Source organism: Juglans microcarpa x Juglans regia, chromosome 4S (assembly GCF_004785595.1).
Source record: "Juglans microcarpa x Juglans regia isolate MS1-56 chromosome 4S, Jm3101_v1.0, whole genome shotgun sequence".
Classification (NCBI taxonomy): Eukaryota; Viridiplantae; Streptophyta; class Magnoliopsida; order Fagales; family Juglandaceae; genus Juglans; species Juglans microcarpa x Juglans regia.
The window spans coordinates 1,895,589-1,917,333 of NC_054601.1; the positions used below are offsets into that span (position 1 = coordinate 1,895,589).

The following is a 21,745-nucleotide window of genomic DNA, read 5'->3' on the forward strand; positions in this document are numbered from 1 at the left end:
TTCCTTCCTATTACTCAAAGTAAAAGGAGCACCAATAAAATCCAAATCTCAAACCTCACATTCTCCTAAAACATCCATAAATTCCTTCAACTGTTTTTCACTTCTATCCCTCTCCCCACACTTCTCAAATTGACAGTTAAAAAGATTCTAAATAATATTTTTAAGTTATTGAATATTTTTTTAAAAATTTTATCGTCTACATGATCTAATATCATTAAAAAATAAGAATATTGTTTTCCATTTTGGATTTTAAGGTCTATAGTCGAGCTAGATGATGTTTCATATAATGAAATGATTTAAGATGTAACTCTATTAATAATTTATTAATACAAAAATATACATGAGTTTCAAACTTTTATATTTTTTCATGTTCGTATACAATTTTTTTTCTGTTTTCTAAAATTATAATACAAAATACCAATGCAACAAAAATATATATTTATAGAATCATGCAACTTTTTATTTAGATTTTATTATTATAACTTTGTTGATGATGTGACACATGTTAATAAAAATTATAAAAAATTAATGTTATTGGGTTATTTGAAATTTATCGCAGGATAATCTTCTTTATGTGATACTATCACGTGATGTTATGTGATTTTAAAAAACTAAAAAAAATACAAACACAAAAAAGATATAGAGAACCTAAAATTTTAATATTTATATTTTATAGTTCCATATTCGCTTTTAAATTGTATATTTTTATTTTATTTACAGTCCCATTACGTACAAGCAAGTTTGCGCACGAAATTGCACACACCCCCATATGATATGTCACGTTAGCTTTGTTTAAAAAAGAAACAAACAAACAAAAGAAGAAAAATGGAAGAAGAAAAACACGACGAAGAAGACAACATAGGTTCGTTCGCCGTGTCCATTCCCAAATCTGATTAGAAGAACCGGTTAGGTTCCATTCATCAACCCTAAACTAATTTTCGCACCCCATTTTCACGTTCCTCATTCCTCTGCGACCCACGTTTCGCTCTTAGATCTTGAAACATGGGAGTGAGGGTCACTGTGGCTGGCTTATCTTCCTCTTGTTGCCGAGTTGTGCTTACACAGGGTTGGGTGGTTGTACAATAAGGACTTGGGTAGAATGTTAATGGGGCTAGCCAATCTTTTTCATCCATGGTTGTTGGCCTCTACGTGTAGCAGTTCAAGGGAGTAGTGGCAATTGGATTATGCATAGGGGTGCTCTGTTTCGAAGGTAGCAAGACAGGGCATTTCTGTCGGTTGTTTCCATGGTGGCTCACAATTCAGGGATGTGGCAGCTTCATATGAACTTGTGGTGGTACCCATTATAGTTTCTATAGTGTTTGGCCTCAGGTGCTGGCTGGGTAGCGTTGGTCATGGTGCAGGGTGGCAAAGTAATGGGGCTGGGTAGTCAAGGTTGTTTGTGGAGGAGTATGCAGTGGCTTTGTTTGTTGAGACGCTAACCCACGAGGTGGTCAGAAGTTTATGTGCGAGGCGAAGCTAGGCTAAGAGCTAAGATAATTTGCATTGTTTTTTACTTCCCGAAACAGAGAACATGGTGGAGCATGTCTTGCGACATTATGGTTGCTATGGTTTGCCGTCGGTTGCTCATTTATGGAGGAGAGGCTCACAGTGTGGAGGGCGTTGCTTAGTTTTGGTTTCTCACGGTGCTGCCTAGTAAGGCTTCCGGTGGTGGATTTGTTCTAGTTGTGGGTGTGGAGACTTGTTGGATGGGTCGTAAATTCGTTTGCAATTGGCAGATTAACTTGTAGTCTCATTTTGCACGATAACGTTCAGTTAGTGTTGAATTTCTTACATGAAATCTCAAGCTTAAGTAGTGAAAAAATTGATTGTGGCAAGTTTGGGTCAACAACTCTACATGAAATATTGTAGCTTTTGTTTATTGATTCTGTATTGGCAGATGAAAGGGTTGTGAAACTCAAACTTGAGAAAAAATATAGGGACTTCGTGAAGATTTCTCCTTTCCTGCCTCAACGCATCACCCGTTGAAATGTACTATATCAATTTTCAGCTGGCCATGCTAGGCCTTCTTCGTGCACAAGTGTGTGTGGAAACTCGTCTGCATTCAGCTATTTTCTTTTCTTTAACACGTGACTGACAATAAGAAATTATTTAAATAAGAAAATACTTTGAAAACTGGAGATACAATTAGATCTTGTTTGGATTCAAAAGTTATCTCAACTCATTTTATATAATTGTTATAATTTTTTAAAAATTTTAAATAAAATATAACAAAAAATTCAAAATTTTTAAATCTTAAAACAAAAAATAATATTAAAAAATAATACTATAATAATATTTTATTTAATTTTTAACTCTAATTTTAATTTATATCAACTCAATTCGATCAGTATCCCTTCTAGAATTTTGTTTTCCTAATATTTTCTATCCAATCGGACGTGTCATTACCATTGCAAATGGCCGTTGGGCGTTGGCGTTGCCCGCCGACACAGCTTTCCCATACACCAAATTTTGTACTACTCACACGTATATATATCTTCACACGCTCTGCACCTTTTTCAGTTTGTATTTACGACAGCAGAGAACTCCAAGAAAAGAAGATCCTACAGAAGAGGCAAAAGCGGAAACTGTGGAAGATGCATCTTTATAGCTTTATTGATCTTCATTGCCGGTCTATCTGGTAAAGCCTAATCGTTTTTCTGGTCATTCACTTCCTTCAACATAGAAACCCTAGGTGTTGTATCAAGGTTCCCTATATCATTGTGATTTTCTGTTCTCGGCGGAATATTTTTGTCATTCGGTGGTGGAGATTGCTTGGCAGAGAGTCGCATGGAAACCGACTGAATCATTTTCTGCATTCTCTTCTATTTGTTGGTGTGAATATATTTGGACAAGATTTAAATGATCTTTAGGGCATCACGATAATTGGCTCACTTATCGTTTGGTTGCTGAAAAACCGGGGAAAAAGTTACGGAAATGGTATGAAGTTTTAGTTCACTTTTATAATTTGTTTTTTTTCCTAGCGTCGTTTATTTCAATTAAGTCGGCTATATTTTGAATCATCATCATCAGCAGCAGCATCTTCATTATTACCAGCATCATTATTATTGTTAATATAATCACTATTCTTTAATTTCGATTTCACATAAAAACTCCCAAATGTTTCAATTTATATAATGGTACTACGTGAAAAAGATAGGAGTGTGATCACGACAGCTTTACCAATAAACTAAAAGTTCTTTGTAAATAATTTGGCTTGCAGCTTAATTGACGTTTGGAGGAAGAGGACACTATATTTTTGGAGCTCAGAAACAATTTCTTGCTATCCTCTATACTTTTCGGAGGCATTTGTCGCTTGATGCTCGGAGATTTTATTAACTTGGACAATGACATATGGAACCCCACGAAATGTTTGGTTGGCTAATGGCGTCGTAGAAGTACTGATTCTTTGACGTCCTACAGTTTCAGGGTATGTAGATTTTTGAAAAATGAGGGTGCTTTTGTTCATCTGCGTGCAGATATTGCTTTTGTCTTACATCTCCAGTTGAAAGATTGTTTTTGTTTTTATCTCTTTCTCTCCCATACTAGGGCCATGCCTCGTAAAGTGAGTTATGGAGTTGATTATGATGAAGAATATGATGACTATGAAGATTATGATGTTGATTATGATTTAGATGTAGAAGATAATGGTCAGTAACCTTAACTCAAAGCTCCATTTCATTGGTTCATGCTGCCTTTTTTCTTTCTTTGTTTTGGTTTCTTTTACCTGTTATCCAGGACATTGGCAATGTTAGAGAGAGTGTATTTAATAATGTGTCGAAAAAATATCAGTCCTGTATGTAGATGAGATGGTAAGCAGATCAATTTTCACATTTTGCATGATGTTTGACCTGTTCTCAACTAGTTTTTGCTACCTTTCCACTGTTTGGTACAGTTCTTATTTTCTGTCCCTAGAATAATGAAATACTTGTACCAAGATGCATATGGATGTAAGTCCAATTCTTATTTCTAGAGTTAAACGTGATCTCATTTAAAGAAAGGTAATGATGGTGGTAGCAATAGTTGTCGTGTGCATTATAGTATTAGAGATTAGCTGCTGACTGAATTGGCTGTGGGGCAAAGTTCATAGGATATTATTTATCTAAAGCTGGTCTTTATCCACTTATGTTCTGCTTTAAAAGTAAAGCTCTAAGATACGTGGATCCTCTGACATGTTTCTCATTATATGAGGTCCCTTTTTTTTTTTTGCTTCTGTACAGGCAACATACCTCAGTCGAAGCAAGAGACTATTAAGCGTGGGATTTGGCGTTGCTCCATCTGCACGTATGATAATGATGAGAGCTTGTCTGTATGTGATATTTGTGGGGTTCTTCGTAATCCTTTGATCAATTATGGCGCCGGCAGTGATAAGAAAACAGGTATGCTATTGTATCTTCTTATTGTAATCACATTAACTTACATTCTGGGAATGCAGTTTCTGAATGGATTGACTTCTGCTGATTTTTACTTTGTGTTATGGGGATTCCTGATCTCTGCTGATATTTAGTTTGTGTTACGGGAACACTTATGTCTCTCTTCCTTCCCCGTTTTTAGAAAATTCAAAATGTACATGTTGGGTTTGGTTTTGGGCAAGAGCTCCCATGTTGAACTAAATATTGTATTTCAGGTTGCCAATGCAGAGATCTTGTACTGTCTTGGCACCACCTTATTTTAGTGTTCTTGTTAGAATTTCTTTCAAGTTTGTTGTGCTTTTATAGAATAGATCTCTTTCATGCAGTTGAAGGCATGTGCAAAGATTCTGGAGCATCCAAAATGGCCAAGTCTCTATTTGCATCATTGCCACGACTGATACCCAAAAAGGCTGCATCATTTCAAAAGCAGAATGATGTTTTTCTGAAGGAAGAGGCAATAGCTCCCACATGCATATGAATATGCAAGGACAATCTCATGAACTCCATTAAGACATTTAGTACTTGTAGCCAGCACCATTTTAATATAGGTCTGCACATGTTCCACATCAGATGTGGATATATAGAAGTAGAATAGACATTCCCTTTATTCTTGTAGTTGAGAATACTCTTATGTCCATCTGTACTCTACTTTATTCTGTAAGTTGTAGTTTCCCTAGAGATGTCCATATGCAGTGTTAGATGTGTTCTAACCTTATGCATGTTGATGATACAGCTCGTTTCAAGTTCGATGCTCCCTCCCCAGATGATTTGGTTTTTGATGGACTGCATTCCTCCAAAAAGGTTTCAAAAGGTATCCTATTGTTGTTGCAGATATGATTGTCACTAAAATTTCAATTTCAATTTTCTCTTCCTTTTTTTTTTTTTAAAAGAACAGAAAAAAACTTGGCAAGATAAAAAGGTTATGGAAAGAGCTTTTGGACCACCACATCCTTAACTGAAAGTTAAAAAGAATTTTTTGCAATCCTTCTTATTGATATAGAATTCCTTTTGAATTCTGTGGAATTCTGTTGAGGCAAGTTTACAAGTTTACATGCTTGGCCCTTTTATTGAAGTGGACATTTAATTGTTGATGAGTGATATGAAGAAGCTGGGTGATGATATAATATGAGGTTGCCTGTTCAAAACTCATTCCTTTCTGTTGATGAGATGCATTGAATTTCATTATCACATTTCTTAGTTGGAAGGATGTAGGAATTCTCTCTTAGCATTTGAAGAAGTTTGACTTGCATTCTATGTCTACAGTGTGCCACATTAGGAGGATCATTCTCTAGAAGACTCAGCCCGAAATCCTTAGAATAGCTTCATTACATGATTCATAGAAAAGGTGTTTTGATTCACGTGCACACGTAAAAAAATAGAGGTGTGGTGATGCCAATGGGTCCAAAGACCATTAGCAAGCAATAAAATATAACTATAATTTTGTTAAATAAGGATGCATTTGCTTTTCTTTTAATTGTTTTTGCATTATGTGGGTAATTGCTTGGGGGTAGTAGGCAATTGTGCCTGTGCATCTTTCATCTGAACTGAAGTAGTTAAGTTCAGATATCTTAATTTTTTGATAGGGAAATATTTTTTAGTATCTTATTCTGACAGATGAATGATAAAATGGTCCTGCCAAACTAAGCACACCTTTTCACGTTTTGAATTGTTTTGGTTCTTTTACTGACAGCCGTTTGATTGATTTTGGGCTACAAATTAGCCCATGACTGGTTGGTTCTGAATTGGAATAAAAAGTCTGCCCGACTGTTGCTTCCAGTTGCAAATATACTTCTGTTTTGTCGATCAAGCATTTTTTTGCTTCTCTAGTTTTCAGAGTTTTCTGAGAAATACTGATATGGATTGATTGAATATTTTTTAAAAGCACTTCTTCGTATCACTTGAGTGTAAAATGTTACTCTCTTTGTCTACTACTTTTTATTTGCAGCCTTACTACTCTTTACTTGCAGCCAACTCTACCGACTTGAAATCTTCAAGAGTTTCCTCAAGCATAGATCAGAATATTGGTGTAGTTGGCATAAAATCAAGTGCTGACAGGGCAGATATCTCATCTTCATTGATGCGAAAAGGCAGACATCATAGCGAGGATGGGAGCAATTATTCAAAGAATGGTACAGGCAACATGCCATCGAGTGATAAAAGCTCTGTTAGCCCAGCTGCATTGACTATAAAAGGCAGACCTGATGCAATAGATGAGAGCAGTAGTTCTTCAATGAGTAGGGGCAACCCACGAAGTCTTACCAATAGTTTGAACAAAATGGCTTTAGATGCTGGATCTGGATTGTCAAAAAATGGTAATGCCAGAGTGACTCGTTCAAATACAAAATATAAACCTGAAAATTGGATGCTCCCTGGCCAAGCTGAAGATACATTGAATCAACTGAATCTTGCAATTGTAAGTCAACCTTAATGCTAGTCTTACTATATAGGAAGCCCAGCTATTCAACTCCTTTATTATAGTTTATTTAGTATCAGAACACATCACTGATGCCTTTTCATTTAATCTGTCATTATAGGTTGGTCATGTTGATTCCGGAAAATCAACACTCTCTGGTAGACTACTACACCTTTTAGGGCGAATATCACAAAAAGAGATGCACAAAAATGAAAAGGAGGCTAAGTTACAGGTAAAATCACAATGATTTGTATGTGGGTACTCTCAAGCCTGATGTTATTGTATTTATGTGGTGTTTGCATATCCAAGCAGGGCAAGGGCTCCTTTGCTTATGCTTGGGCTTTGGATGAGAGCACTGAAGAAAGGGAAAGGGGAATAACTATGACAGTGGCTGTTGCATATTTTGATTCCAAAAAGTATCATGTTGTTGTGCTTGACTCACCAGGCCATAAGGATTTTGTACCAAACATGATATCTGGGGCAGCACAGGCAGATGCTGCAGTTCTTGTCATAGATGCCTCAGTTGGTTCATTTGAGGTTGGCATGGACAGTGCTAAGGGTCAAACACGGGAGCATGCACAACTTATCAGAAGTTTTGGTGTTGATCAAATTATAGTTGCAGTTAACAAAATGGATGCTGTGGATTACTCTAAGGAACGTTTTGATTTGATTAAACAGCGACTTGGAACATTTCTCCGTTCTTGTGGTTTTAGAGATTCTTCTATAATATTGATCCCGTTGAGTGCCATGGAAAATCAAAATTTGGTGGCAGCTCCTTCTGATGTTCGTCTGCTGTCCTGGTGAGTTTCCTTTCATCCATCAAATTCTAGTCAGACGTCTTGTTCCTCTTCTAGGTCTTCATACTTTCTGTCAATGGTAACTTTATGCACCATTGTGCAGTAGAAACTGAGCTTAAGATGTATTCAATTTTGGGAAAAATATCTTATCAGTATTTAACTGGGAGAAAAAAAATACAGTACTGTAAAATAATTGGAAAGGCGACTGAAAGTAAACAGATAAAAGTGAATGAACATTGATGCATGCTAAAGTATGATGTAATGCTCAACATTCCTGTCTAGGCCAAATCAAGTATGCCACTAATTTGCCCATGTTGGGATGGTAGCTTTTTTCATCTCCATCATGAAGAATTGTCTTCTATAGATTTTAATGATGTGCAACTGATATTGCAAATAATTTTTATTTTTGATATGTTGATTGGAATGCAGGTATCATGGACCTTATCTGCTGGATGCAATTGATTCCCTCCAACCTCCTATGAGAGATTTCTCAAAGCCTGTACTTATGCCCATATGTGATGTTCTTAAATTGTCTTCACTAGGGCAGGTGTCTGCCTGTGGTAAACTAGAAGCTGGAGCTCTCCGAAGTGGATCCAAGGTATGCAGAGTAGTATTGGAAGCTTTCATTGATAGATTAAGGGGTTCAATTTTTTATCCTCCAAAGTACCAAGTTCCTTGTATTAACATCTTAGATTTATACTATTATAGGATTCACATATATTGTTGAGTGAAGCTAAGTTTCCTTGACTAAATAAAATTTTATTTTACTGATTAAAAAAATAAACTTCCTTGATTGCATGTAGATGGTAGACTGTGCTGAGTTATATTTACTCGGGACATCTGTAATTGGTATTTGCTTGAATTTATTTTTACCCAGTCACCTGGCAATCTTTGGTTTGATCAACGTGCTTATTGCATTGATAGCCCATTTCTTCATCTTGATAGAAGTGATTCGCACAATTGGATGACAGTTTGTGCATGTACACAGCCCCAACATGTTGTTGTATGTCAATGACAAAAGTTGTTGGCTTTATTTGGCATCTGTTTTCTTCACCATCCTTCTCTTTACAGGTGCCATAAACCCTGACTGTAATGTGTGTGATTGCAGGTTCTAGTTATGCCATCAGGAAATGTAGGGATAGTGCGTTCCTTAGAACGTGATTCTCAGGCTTGTTCCTTTGCAAGAGCTGGTGACAATGTGGCTGTTAGTCTGCAAGGCATTGATGGGAGCCTCTTGACGGCAGGGGGCGTGCTATGTCACCCTGATTTTCCGGTTGCCGTTGCAAAACATTTGGAATTGAAAGTCCTTGTTTTGGATGTTACCACCCCAATTTTAATTGGCTCCCAGGTGTCTTTTCTGTTTACATGAGATATCTATATTGTTTTCGTTTCACTATATTGCTTGTCTATGGGTGACAATATAATAATTTGAGTGGAATGAACAGTTGGAATTTCACGTGCACCATGCAAAGGAAGCTGCAAGAATGGTCAGAATGTTGTCTTTACTTGATCCAAAGACTGGCAAGGTGACAAAGAAGGCACCTCGTTGTCTTACCGCCAAGCAGACTGCTGTTGTTGAGGTGAATTAAGATGACAAAAGTTGTGCTCCTTCAATTTTAAAGTTCAATTGATACAATTCAGGTTGTGGCAGGGAACTTTGGTTTTGGTTTGACCCTTGGTGTTTTTTCTTTTTCTAAAACAAACTTCAGGTGGCTTTGCAAGGACCCGTGTGCGTAGAAGAGTTTTCAAGTTGTAGAGCTCTTGGGAGAGTGTTTCTAAGAGCATTAGGAAGAACAATTGCTGTCGGGCTCGTAACCCGAATAATTGAGGAGCAGGATTAGTTGATCGATAAGTGGCAATACCATTTGCATAAGCTAGCGCAACATTTTTGTTCATTCTCTCGTCTCCGTACAGAGGTAAGAACTGTTGAACGGTAATGCTGGGGGAAACCTTCGTGACAGGAGCTTAGTGATGGGGCTCAGGAGGTTTCTGTCAATTTTTATTTGGGTTTGTCTATGGAATGTGCATTATACAAGAAAGGTATAGGTCGAATTATATACCTGTACTTTTGTAAGATATTTTATTGATTATTTTATGCTATTTATTTAAATTCAATCACTTGAAGTTCTCCTTCCATTTGAGTCCCGGAAGAAAGAAAAAGCTATTTGTCTTTTGTCTCTCTGCTGTATCGAATGCGACTTGGACATCTCCTTCCATATACTGCTTCGTATACTTGGAAAAAGCATGCAATGGCGAGTGTCTGACTATGGAGACACGTGCATCATGCATGCATGCATCTACGCAAGTGTAAGATGTCCCATCTCTCTCTCTCTCTCTCTCTACGCATTCTCTTTACTATTAACTTTTGTCTTTGACTTCTATTAAGAAAGGTTTCGGTTTTTTTTTTTTTTTTACTTAAATAAAAAATAGAAGTTAACGATTACTTTCTCTTCCTAATCCGTGTCGATGCGATTCCTTTTCTGAAAGTAATTTACCTTCTTTACCCTTTCTCCAATTATATGGTAAGAAAATTATTTGCAATTGTATTATACTATTAAAAAAAATATATCGTACCGGCAGGCATTATATGTTGATTGGTATCAAATGTTGATGCAATTAATGAGACAATTATTGAAATAAACTAAAAAGAACGACGAGCCATATACAACTCTGAAAACTATATATATACACAAAGAACATGAAAACCAGAAAACATTTTACAAAACGTGTGAACAAGACAATAGTGTTTCCGGGGAAAAAAATTCAATAAAGATAGTTCTTACATTTAGTCAAGTAAAAGGGCATTTACGTCAATTAACTTAAGAAAAGGTGTACTTTCTAACTTTTTAGATTCCAAAAGGAAGGAGAGAAACTCTGCGAACTCCTGAAAGTCTCAAACAGATGCCCCCCTGCCCACCCAATCGCGCACACGAACCAAGGAGAACGAACTTTCCATCTCCTTCCTTAGGCCTTTATATGATATACCTATCTGGGTTTTTCCTCTGGACTCCAGAATAATACTATATTTAAGGTTAGTCATGTTCGATTTCAATGTTATTCATCACTTTGCATGTTCCAGTTTGCGTGGGGGCTTGTGTGTTTTCTGAATAAAAGAAGTTTTTTCATGGGTTTTAGTTGATTTACTTGGTGTCTTTTGAGTTCACAGAACGCCCGTGATATTGGATTTAGCATGTTAAAAATTCCATTTTAATCTTAGTTCGTTATGGTTACGTTCTAGAGTTGCTTTTGTTGAATGCCCATGATTGTGGTTTGATCCATTTTTTAGTGAGCAGCTATTTTTAACGAGTAATATCTACTAGTCTGTCTATTAGTTAGTACGGACTGCGGGGTCATTCGTTAACTCGGTGATTTTGGGTTTGTGGACTTCTATCAATCATTATGAAATCTAGGTGGCTAATGGATCATTATGTTTTGTACCATAAGTTTAGGTCAATTGGGATTTTATCGCCAGTGTCTATTTCGATACTTTACATACATGTAATTGTAAGCTCAGGCTTTTATTTTTCTGTGTGGCTAATATCTTTATGGACAAATATATGATTGCTGAAATTTTAGTTGATTGATTTCAAATGATACTGTGCTTGTTCTATTTTATTAAATGATCGGAAAACATTGGCAGCCTAACCTTTTATTAAAAAAATAAATTATAATCTTTTTCTTTCCATATGTTTGTTGGCTATGAGAGCCTGTTGATTTATTTCTCATCCCCTAAAACTAAGCATTTTGATTTCTGTTTCATCTGAGCAATATAATGAAACGTATGATATAAGCTCTTTTTGGCTTCTGAAAATAATTCTAAAAGATAAAATAGAATGGGTTTTGAATTTTTTTCTTGTTGGTTTCCAGAAAGTGAAAAGGTCTTATGTACTAGGCTTACTCATTGCTCTTAGAATACATATATATATATATATATATTATCTTTTTAATTCAGATTCAGGATATTGAGTATAAGATTTATGGCATCATATTCTTTATAGAACCTATTTGTCTTGGCAACCATATTAAACATAGATACCACATACCAGAGATGAAACTAACTGGTTCTAGGGGAAAAGTGTTGCAAAGACTTGTACCGTTTTGCACTGCCACATAGAAACCCCCCCCTGGCTGCGCGGGGGTGCAAAGAAAAAAGAAGCGTTTTTAGTGTAACTAACAACTTAAAAAATGTAGCTACTTTCATGTCTACCATTGTTTTCATCATTTTTTTAACTATCTTCCACTTACTGTTATTTTTTGTGCAGCTTTGTATGATAGCATGTTGTTCTACATAAGGGGCTTGTTCCATTTGGTTTGGCATAAAAACTTGGCAAGTTATCCTTAGTATTTCCATCACTTTTTTTGTGTAATTGACAGTTGTTATCTAAGGAAAGTGAGCTGCATGCTATCTGCTTTTACATTTTCAATTCAATATTATCTTCATGGCCTTAAGACCTTTATGTAAAGGAAGATTCAAGCCCAATGTATCCAACATGGAAGATATTCAATTGAGTACTACTTGGGAAGATGTGTTTTGCCCGATATGCTTGGAGTTTCCGCACAATGGTGTACTCCTTCAATGCTCATCTCATGAGAAAGGATGCCATCCTTTTGTGTGTGACACAGACCATTTGCACTCAAACTGCTTAGACCGTTTCAAAAGCGCGTATGGTATGTCATCGGCTTCAACATCAAATGTAACTCCCACAGAAAACAGCGAGCCAGTGGTATCTGAAGGCAACTATAAACCAAGTTGTCCCTTGTGTAGAGGAGAGGTTACTGGGTGGGTGGTTGTTGAAAAGGCTCGTCTATATCTAGATGAGAAGAGACGTTATTGTGAGGAGGCACAATGTAAATTTATGGGGACGTATTTAGAACTGCAAAACCATGCTCGACTGGTGCACCCTCATGCTCGTCCATCAAAGATTGATCCTGCTCAGCAGCTTGATTGGGAGAATTTCCAGCAGTCCTCTGAGATCATAGATGTTTTGAGCACTATTCATTCCGAAGTCCCACATGGTGTGGTTTTGGGAGACTATGTAATTGAATATGGGGATGATGAAACTGTAGATGAATTTGAGGACTTCCCTGGGGATGAGGGGAATTGGTGGACCTCTTGTATCCTTTATCAGGTGTTTGATAACTTCCGGAGTTCTAGAAACAGAAGAAGGTCAAGAGTTAGTGATACAAGAAGTGGAAATCACCGTACAAGTTATGATAGTTCCATTTCTGATGGGGGTTCTGTAACATCTGTAGAATATTCTGAGTATAGGGTAGACGAGACTGATTATGATTTTGTGAGTACAAATGTCCCAAGGGATACCTCCAATCATCGCAGGTCAGTACTGCTTCTTCTGTATCTTAATCTTAATTGTCTTATGGGATGATATTGTTATGTCTGTTGTCCATTGAATCTTAAGTTTTATTGCTGATTGATCTAATCTCTGAACGTTGGTCAGAGTTCTGCCTGCTTTTAATTTTGTACATCAATTTTTTCATGACATGAGTTAATTGACATTATCTAAAGGGAAATACTTTAGCCACAAAGGGATTACAAGAAAGCAATCCTCCAAACTGATGTGGTTTTACGTGGTTCATCAGATTGTAAAGTTACTTTTATTATAAATTAGATCTAACAGATCAGATGAAGCCACGTTAGTTTGTGGGATTATTTTGTGTAATTCCTTTGTGAATGTAGCAATACTCCTATCTAAACAACCCCCCCCCCCCCCAAAAAAAAAAAAAAAAAAAAAAAAAACCAAATAAAAATAAACTCAACTTTCTTAACCATTGTCATTGTATAGGTGCAAAGAGACATGGAATGCTACACTTTTGGAAATCTTGGTTCATAGCATCAAAATATTTTATACAGGAAAATTAACATAGCACTGCCTAGCTCATTAGTTTATAAAAAACTTACAAATATAACTGTTATATTCACAGTTCTCAAAGACGCCGTTCCCGCTTCTATGACAATTAGGTATGCACTGCCCATGGATCCTCTTTATGCTGGCTATTGTTTACTATACAATGGAAAATCTTTGGTCATTTTATCTTGTGTCGTATAATGTAATTGCATCTCCAGGCATAATCATTTCCCGCCATTCAGTAATTGTTTACTATAACCCTCGTCTTCATTGTTTGAAGTGAGAGGGCATATTTGGTTATTCTGTCTTTTTTAGGCATATAACTTAATTGTTTTTCTTTGACAGTGCTTGCTTAGATGTATAGTGAAAAACAGAGGAAGTAGAAAACACTGTATGCTTGCTTCAGATCACCTCAATGTTAAAACATGCAAAAGCTCATCTGGATCTCGTCTTGTAACATTTGTGATGAGATGTGGTGATTATACATGAACTAACCTGATAATCCATCTGGTTATGTTATGACTGCTTTGGTAAACTTCCATCTCTCTCTCTCTCTCTCTCTCTCTCTAGTTCTGATGGATGGGGAGAAAGTATAATAACTATGTAAAGTATTATCTTACCAACCTCGGCATGGCTAATATTGGCCATTTTATCTTAAGTTTTGCCTGCCTCTTCCGCACTCCAAAAGATAAATTACATACAAAAGCCGAAACAAAAACAAAAACGTCTTGATCTTTGACCAACTTTGAAGTATTTCCTTCTGTGTGTAATTTCTATTTAGAGGAATGATGTAAGTTGGAATGGGAATTTTCAATGCATGTGTGGTAAGACATATACATAAAGCATTCTTCTTGTTTGGAGAAAGTTAGATAGTCAGAAACTTGTGGTAAAGCATATGCATGACTGAACGCTATTTTGACCAAAGATTTGTAGCCGTGAGAGGAATATTGAAGGTATCATTCGAGCAGGTTTAAAGCCCTGAATAATAAGGCCCTGATGTCTATACTCTGGTTAGGTGTAAGACCGTTTTTCAGTAAATTGCCGTTCATTAAGTCCAGAATTTGACCCAAAAAACTGGATGAGGAGCTAAATGTCATTTCAGGTGCATAAATAAATTGCCTATTTGTGGTGGTTAAGTGCAAGAAGTCTTCTATGATATTATTCCATTTTATATGCCTGACAAAGACGTGTACTCTTTCGCTGTTAGCATATTCAACTCTAATAGATGCCGTCTATGCCAAAGATTCTTCAGCAGCAAAATTGTCAAAATTCTCGCTAACCTCAGAAAGTCTGCCATAAAAAAACTTGCCTGGCTTTTAAGAGCGTTAGTAGTGAACCTAGACAGAGATAAAATTTAGCCAAGATTTGGCTAGCTTGCTTAAAATGCATCAACACCAAACTCTTAACATATATTCAGTAATTTTAACTCCCAACATTTTTTACTAGCCAAATGTAGCCAGCCAAAATTGTTGGTCAAATTATTTTTTCACAGTAATATATTCTTCCCGCTTGAGACCATTATTCACCAGCTCCGCAGCTTTTTCTCCACAAAACTATGCAACATATCTCACTGAACTCCTCATCTGCCACCGTTGACCTCCACGAACACCGTCGTTGCTGAACTCTTTTTTTTTTTTTTTTTGTTTCCTTTTTTGGTTCTTTGTTTTCAGGACTGTGTTTCGATTTTGGTTGCTGATTTGGGATGTTGATCTGGAACCTCACAAAGTTTGATGCAAATCAAGTGGATTTGGTTGGGATCTAGAGGAGGAAAGTTGGGTTGTTCATGGGTCAGCCATAAGGACTCTCATTACTATTTTATTTCTGATTGACTTTGAGTTTGGTTCTGTAACAGAGAGTGGAAAATTAATGAATGCAAAAAATGTTAAAGAAAGGGAGCGAACTGAGACGAGGCACGTGAATTAGGAACTTCTTGTTTGATAAAGGGATTCGTTCATTTAGATTGCATATGGATATATCTATGTTCAGACTGATGGTTGAGAAAGAGGCATCCGGCCTGTGAAAAAACCGTGCAAGTCTATAAATTATAACAAATCATGTTGAAGCACATTAAAATCACGCTCCACATCATTTCTTGCGGACTCTTAGACTGTAGCAAAGTATTTTTTCTTGTTTCATTGGGGAGCTGAAATGGTTTTAACAAATATTTGTCATTGCGGATAAATGTCATTAGCAAAATAGTCCCACATTGCATAGTTATGACTATTAATTGTGTAATTGACAGTCGAAATACGCCCTTGAATAAGGTCAGAAAATATAAATGATTTATCAACATATTTATATTATCATGAGACCCAGATAATCTAAAAAAAGCATGTCAAATCCATATATCATAAGAAGGCACTGCTTCTAAAACAATTATTGGTTCATGGATATGATCATAGTACATATCATGCTAAGCAGTTCTTCCACTTCCAGTGCATACAATTGATGCTCCCTAACACACCTAGAAATTTACGTTTCTCACCAATTGCAAGCAATCTAGCAATGCCGTCATTGTTGAATTTCCTTAAATACTTTTCAGAAAAAATTGAAATAACTATTTTGACAAAAAAATTTTGACTTCTTAATATGGTAATATTTCCAATCTTTAAGTATTCATCCATAAAATTGGTTGTGACACCATATCCATCTTTTGAAATGAAGAAAAACCGAGTCATCCAAAACCATCTTGTCTCTGGACATAATAGGCTTCTACTGTAGTTTGAATACAAAGAAAAAGAGAACGCCTCATTCAAAACCTTATTCAAAAGTATCTGTGAGGATAGATTGGAAGATCAGCAAAATAGTCGCGAAAAAGATTTTGGTGAGCTTGCAATCGATCACACCTGATGAATCTATGTGATTTTTTTAGAAGAATCACGTGAACTTGATCCTTCTTCATCCATAACAAATTGCTCGCTATCTCAAACTCTTCATCAAAATTTGAATCGAAAAGTGCCATCTTGTGAAAAAGCAAACGATCCATTAGGAGAAAATGAAAAAAAAAATGATTTCACAAAAAAACTCGAGTTTTTTTTTTTTTTTTAGTGGGGGAGGGGGGTTTTGAACTCTAGACCTCCCTTTTGGAAGTTAGGGGTTATGTCAATCAGGTTACAGACCTTTAACAGAAAAACTTGAGTTGAAGTAAAATTTTTTTTGAGGAAATGTTATGTTTTATAGTTAGAAAAATATATCCGTTAGAAGAATATGACCGTTGTAAAAAAAAAAAAAAACCATTAGAAAATTATATCCGTTAGAATAATATGAACATTGAAAAATTAATGTGAACTTTTTAATAACGAATAAATATTTCAATAACCATTAGAATTAAAATAAATGAAAAGATCAAAAATAATATTTTAATAGAATAGTGATAGATAAAGAGTTTGTTATTTGATGTTGTTGAAAAGTGGTTAGCTAAATTAAAAAATATATATATATGAATTTTCTAGTCAAATTTTTGCTAAAAAATGGCTAGGCCACTACTACTGCACTGTATATAAATTAGGTCAAGATCAAGTGCTTTGCTTTTAAATTAAATTGTAGTCAAGACTATTTAGTTGAACTTTCTACTTTTCCCTTTTTTTTTTTTTTTTTTAAATTCGGGGAGAGAGTCGAACCCAAATCCTTCGTTTTGGAGGTTTGAGTGTTATGCTATTAGGTCATATGTCTTTTCTATTTTAAGATTGATTAGATTGGTCACTACGAGTTAGGAAGTTTTAAAAAAGTTAAAAAAATCTTTTAAAATTTCAAGAATATGTTAAAATAAGTAGAAAATCTGAAAAAGAAGCTCAATTTGAAAAATAAAAGCCAAACTTTAAAAAGATCACTGTTAAGGGTTAAACAAAAAAAATTATACCTATTTGAAATTTAAGGTACCGTTTGGATAGTGAATTAAAATGAAAGTTAAAAGTTAAATAAAATATTATTAGAATATTATTTTTTAATATTATTATTGTTTTAAGATTTGAAAATGTTAAATTGTTTATTCTCTTTTGTATGAAAATTTAAAAAATTTGTAATGATAAATTTAGATCGCTTCTCAATCCAAACGGGGCCTAAATCAATCTACTGTCTATTTTATCTACTCTAATACTTAGAGAACATAGACTAAAGGATTCTTGGGAAATTAGATAAGATGAAAATTTTGTAAATAATAATAAGATGATTTGTGAATAACTGTGAAATATTTTAAGTTAAGTATTTATTGAGTTTTGAGAAATAAAAGATAAAAAAGTTGAATAAAAAATATTATAAAATTAAAATATTATTATAATATAATTTTTATTTTGAGATTTATAAAAATTGAATTGTTTTTTGTTTGAAAGTTTGGAACATTTGTAATGTTTAGTTTGAAAAAATTGTAATAATTAGTTTGAAAGTATTTGTATTAGAAAATGATAGTGTGACTACCAAATATGCCCACTCATTTTTATTTTTTTTCTTAATAGTTAAGAAAGTAACTATTATTGAATTTTTTTTTCTTAATGGTTAAAGATATTTAAAAAATGCCTAAAAAAAATAAAAAAACTCATCATTTGTAATAGTATGCACATTTGATGGGCACATTTTGTAAGATGAGATGAGGTAGAAATTGTTTCCAAACATCCCCTTAACATAACGTTGGTTGACTTCATTTTTCTTTTTCTATTTTAGCTCAACTAAAAATGACTTTTTGTAACATGCAAATCCCAGATGCTTGCAGGATGCATATGCTACTAGGAACCATATCTTGAGATCTGTGCAAAGTTATACGATACTTATTTCAACGGAATTCGGGCTACTATCACATATGCCTTCCAAAATTTTTTTTTTTAATAGGTAACAACGAAAGGTATTATAGGTATATTGTAGAACTACTAGTGCGGGACATTCTTAGGCAGGTTCCGAATGACGTTGCTCTTCATCCCACTCTTCGTGCGCATGGCCTCCACTCCTGATCTATTCATTTGCTTCATCACTTTCATCCTCACCAACTGCTCTCTTGACTGCACAGTAGCCAATCCCATGCTCCTGTACCTGAAATCAACATACAATTGCATAAGCACCATATGATTTCGTTTCTTTTTGACTTCGCTGCTGAAGAGAAAGCATTGTTTCTGAACAGATAAAATGGCAGACGTAATGGGATCCAAAGCAGACCTCGATGCCAGTGCCGCGGTAATAGCTGCATTGTTCATAGGTGAAGGGCGTGGTTTCTGACGATAGTAACGTAAATATTCCCGGGAACCAATGCTTTTAGTTGATATACCCTTTTCAGATCTTCTGGTTATAATGAGCTCAGCTCCACCAATCCCAAGTTCTACTGTGTTGTCCATATCACTCGATGCAACCAGTTGCTTGCCATCCCCATCCACATAACTGTAACCGAGAGAGAGAGAGCCAAAAGAAGCAGTTAAACTAGGAAATATCAACGGGTAGACTAGAATAATGCTACCAAAGAAAAGGTCTAAAGGTATCATAAACCCAAGTCATCCAAAATAACAAAAACCTGCTGCTATAATCATAGAATTCTTCCAACTCTGCCTCCTCTTCCTCATCACCATCGCCATAATGTACTCTGCAATGACTTTTTGCCACCATATGCTTCCTAACTGCTTCCAAACTGTTAAAAGGGTGACAGCGCTCATTGCAGTACAGACACATGAAATCTCTCTTAACCTGGCGAGAGAGAGAGAGAGAGAGAGAGAGAGAGAGAGAGAGAGAGAGTGGATGACACGAAATCAAATTCTAACTAAAAAGAACTGATAATAAGGATTTCTAGGAAGAAATAACTTAGCATATGTTTCTGTACCTTAAGCCCAAGATAAGTAAGGAGCCCTTTTGGATCCTTCAGATACTCGATATCCGGAATGAAGAACCCATGCTGCTTGTGCATGTGAACCATACAGTTCTCTATGGTATCATGCTCTAGATCACACATAAAACAAGAAGATGGATCCAATTCCTCATACTCATCACTGCCATCCTCATCATCATCCATATCAACATCGGTGGCATGCTCATGTACATTCAATTCAGTTAAGGACTTTGTTGCCTCACCAACCAAGTCTTCTTCAGGATCTACCTCCTCCCACTCATCTTCACTTTCTTCCTTGTCTACTTGTTGGGGTGGTTTACTCACAACACGACGGGAAAGTGGCTTAATTATCGCCTTCTCTTCTTCATGGCTTGTTCCTTCAGACACCCGCATGATGTGACTTCGAGATTTTAGATGCTGAGCATGAGCCTTGGAACTTCTATATCCTTTCCCACAAAGACCACAACTATAGAGCATAGGTGTTTCGTTTGACCGGCCTCTCTCTTGAGCAAGCACAGCTTGTCTACCTAGAAATAGTGCTTCAGTCACTCCAGGAACCCCAGCGACCTTTTTTTTTTTTTTCCAAAAAAGGAGAAGAGACAATTAAATTTCTTTGCGTCTCCTCTTTTTCAGTGGTTTTCTGCTATTGTACTAAATGGAGGGAATGTTCATGAGTTTTTGTTTTCTTTTCAGCTTTCTAGAATGTAATTAGGTGTCTCATTTTGTATAATTCCTGTGTACATGGGCTTCGTCTAGTTTCATTCGATTCAATAAAGATTCTTACTTATCAAACAAAAAAAAAAAAAAAAAAAAATTACTGATTTTAGCTCAACAGATCAAACAGGTCTGTCATTACAAAAATGCTACTAACTAAGAATCAAAGACTATCCGAGATCTAATGGCTAAATTGGTCTGGCATTAAACTTATACAATTCAAACATCATCAACTGTCTGCTTGGAACTGCAGTTGTCTTTTGCATGGGGTAGAAACCCATGCAGAAACACCCCCATCCTCCTCTCTCCCCCCACCCCACCCCCCCCAAAAAAAAAAAAAAAAAAAAAGAACAAGAAAAAAACTGGAAACACCACATTACGATCCCACATCTTGGAATCCTCAAACAATCAAATAGACGACACAAGCTCATTATCACATCAAACTCTCCAGCTCACCTAGCCCATTTCCATTAAAACTATTATTAATAATATCCCACATTGTATATAGGAAGGTGACAAATTGTAACGCCTCAATGTAAGACTCAAACTACATGACCCATACTCCAAAAGGATTTGTCAATTATACAATTGGAGTCCCATTGGAACATTATAAAGAGCAATAACTTCTCATTCTTAAGCAATACACCACCTACCTTATCCTCTTATCATATGGGGTAAGACAAAAATAGGATCTCAAATTGCTTAGGAGGTAGAAGTTCAGTATGGGCCCCGATGTAGTTTGGACTTTCCTAGGATCGATGCATTACTGAACACATTGTCCATCAACACTCCACTCCTCAATGAAGAGCCTCAGTCAATTAAAAAAAAACTACGGATTAATAGAGTTAAAACTTGAAAAAAATCTCTCCGCAAAAGTTTCATATATTTCCCCTTGTTAACAAATATTCCACGCAGATATTTTCAGTCGAATAAAAAAATAAAGCTTCTGGATTCAAGCTAACTTCTCTTTGAGAAGAAAACTCTCTCTAACTGCACAAATCAAGACACATTTCCAGTCCAACTACATCGTGACGGAATAATTTACAGAATCGTGTAACATAAATCAAAGTAGGACTCAGTATCTATACCAGAAGAACACACAATTGGAGAAACATTTATACACATGAAGCATAACTAATATCAGATTTTCGAATCCATATTTGATTGACAAGGAATATCAAGGGAAATAAGGTAGAAGACTAGAAGCCCTTATCTGAAATTGAGGCGGCCAAATCCCTCGGCTCAATAAAAACATACGATTCGTATGAGTCTCTCTAAAATTTTGATCTATAATGGTCCAATGGATACAGTTTAAGTTATTTAATTCCTTGGTTATCCAATCTCTAGAACCAACATACACACGAGGAGATCAATAAAAGGTGTAAGTATGAAGAGAAGAGGGACACCTTGCGCTTAAGATTGTAGCGGTGCCATTCGGACTTGTAATGTAGCTTTTGCTCCGCATCGTCCGCGAACTCTTTGTTGCAGGAGTTGCAGGTTAGCCCAGTCATTCTCTACGATTCGATCCCCGGTTCCAGATAATACAAGCAAACGAACGAGAGAGAGAGAGAGAGAGAGAGAGAGAGAGAGAGAGAGTGTAATGGAGGACTAGGGTTTATTGAAACGAAAGACTTTGAAGACGGCTCGTGATTTGTTCGGTGAAACGGTGCGTGGTAAAGGAATATCATCCGCCCCATACTCGAATCGACCCGACGCCACGCCACGCAAGCGCTTCCGTTTGTACGGGC

General features: G+C 36.0%; 3 protein-coding genes and 1 long non-coding RNA gene across 9 annotated transcripts; 3 read left to right on the plus strand and 1 right to left on the minus strand.

Annotated features, from left to right (window-relative positions):
• Positions 1-1,177: 1,177 nt before the first annotated feature.
• On the plus strand, positions 1,178-1,486 carry LOC121262291. The gene is made up of 3 exons (XR_005940078.1): positions 1,178-1,267; positions 1,330-1,355; positions 1,393-1,486. It is a non-coding gene; the product is annotated as an uncharacterized LOC121262291 (long non-coding RNA).
• Positions 1,487-2,411: 925 nt separating this feature from the next.
• LOC121262521 (HBS1-like protein) lies at positions 2,412-9,734 on the plus strand. 3 transcript variants are annotated; one of them, XM_041165021.1, is made up of 12 exons: positions 2,412-2,937; positions 3,221-3,427; positions 3,547-3,647; positions 4,218-4,376; positions 5,143-5,220; positions 6,377-6,822; positions 6,944-7,054; positions 7,135-7,622; positions 8,049-8,217; positions 8,728-8,967; positions 9,065-9,199; positions 9,329-9,734. In XM_041165021.1, the coding sequence occupies exons 3-12, from the start codon at positions 3,551-3,553 to the stop codon at positions 9,458-9,460; spliced, it is 2,055 nt and encodes a 684-aa protein (XP_041020955.1). In that variant the 5' UTR covers positions 2,412-2,937; positions 3,221-3,427; positions 3,547-3,550; the 3' UTR covers positions 9,461-9,734. The 3 variants fall into 3 exon arrangements, with proteins under 3 accessions (XP_041020955.1, XP_041020956.1, XP_041020957.1); XM_041165022.1 differs by having other exon boundaries at positions 2,412-2,638; XM_041165023.1 differs by lacking the exons at positions 2,412-2,937; positions 3,221-3,427; positions 3,547-3,647 and having other exon boundaries at positions 6,355-6,822.
• A 528-nt stretch (positions 9,735-10,262) lies between these two features.
• LOC121262522 lies at positions 10,263-14,018 on the plus strand. Of its 4 annotated transcripts, none has more exons than XM_041165025.1 (4): positions 10,263-10,650; positions 11,882-12,954; positions 13,560-13,596; positions 13,829-14,018. In XM_041165025.1, the coding sequence occupies exons 2-3, from the start codon at positions 12,059-12,061 to the stop codon at positions 13,594-13,596; spliced, it is 933 nt and encodes a 310-aa protein (XP_041020959.1). In that variant the 5' UTR covers positions 10,263-10,650; positions 11,882-12,058; the 3' UTR covers positions 13,829-14,018. The 4 variants fall into 4 exon arrangements, 2 of the variants coding, with proteins under 2 accessions (XP_041020959.1, XP_041020960.1); XR_005940113.1 differs by having other exon boundaries at positions 10,265-10,650; positions 13,560-13,669; positions 13,734-14,018; XM_041165026.1 differs by lacking the exon at positions 13,560-13,596.
• Positions 14,019-18,223: 4,205 nt separating this feature from the next.
• On the minus strand, positions 18,224-21,684 carry LOC121263556 (cytoplasmic 60S subunit biogenesis factor REI1 homolog 1-like). The gene is made up of 6 exons (XM_041166513.1): positions 21,604-21,684; positions 21,404-21,573; positions 19,278-19,850; positions 18,975-19,144; positions 18,626-18,844; positions 18,224-18,502 (listed from the first exon to the last, which is right to left on the minus strand). Exons 2-6 carry the CDS (start codon positions 21,506-21,508, stop codon positions 18,343-18,345), a joined length of 1,227 nt encoding a protein of 408 aa, XP_041022447.1. The 5' UTR covers positions 21,509-21,573; positions 21,604-21,684; the 3' UTR covers positions 18,224-18,342.
• Between the last annotated feature and the right edge of the window lie 61 nt (positions 21,685-21,745).

What these genes read in the sequence shown, in the direction of transcription:
- LOC121262521 (XM_041165021.1), top strand. Translation starts at nt 3,551, where the DNA reads ATGCCTCGTAAAGTGAGTTATGGAGTTGATTATGATGAAGAATATGAT. An exon ending in CTCCAAAAAGGTTTCAAAAG is followed by an intron (nt 5,221 to 6,376) that starts GTATCCTATTGT and finishes CTTTACTTGCAG; the next exon opens with CCAACTCTACCGACTTGAAA. An exon ending in AGCAGACTGCTGTTGTTGAG is followed by an intron (nt 9,200 to 9,328) that starts GTGAATTAAGAT and finishes AACAAACTTCAG; the next exon opens with GTGGCTTTGCAAGGACCCGT.
- LOC121262522 (XM_041165025.1), top strand. Translation starts at nt 12,059, where the DNA reads ATGGCCTTAAGACCTTTATGTAAAGGAAGATTCAAGCCCAATGTATCC. An exon ending in GATACCTCCAATCATCGCAG is followed by an intron (nt 12,955 to 13,559) that starts GTCAGTACTGCT and finishes TTATATTCACAG; the next exon opens with TTCTCAAAGACGCCGTTCCC.
- LOC121263556 (XM_041166513.1), bottom strand. Translation starts at nt 21,508, where the DNA reads ATGACTGGGCTAACCTGCAACTCCTGCAACAAAGAGTTCGCGGACGAT. An exon ending in GCTACAATCTTAAGCGCAAG is followed by an intron (nt 19,851 to 21,403) that starts GTGTCCCTCTTC and finishes AAAAAAAAAAAG; the next exon opens with GTCGCTGGGGTTCCTGGAGT. An exon ending in ACCGCGGCACTGGCATCGAG is followed by an intron (nt 18,503 to 18,625) that starts GTCTGCTTTGGA and finishes TGTTGATTTCAG; the next exon opens with GTACAGGAGCATGGGATTGG.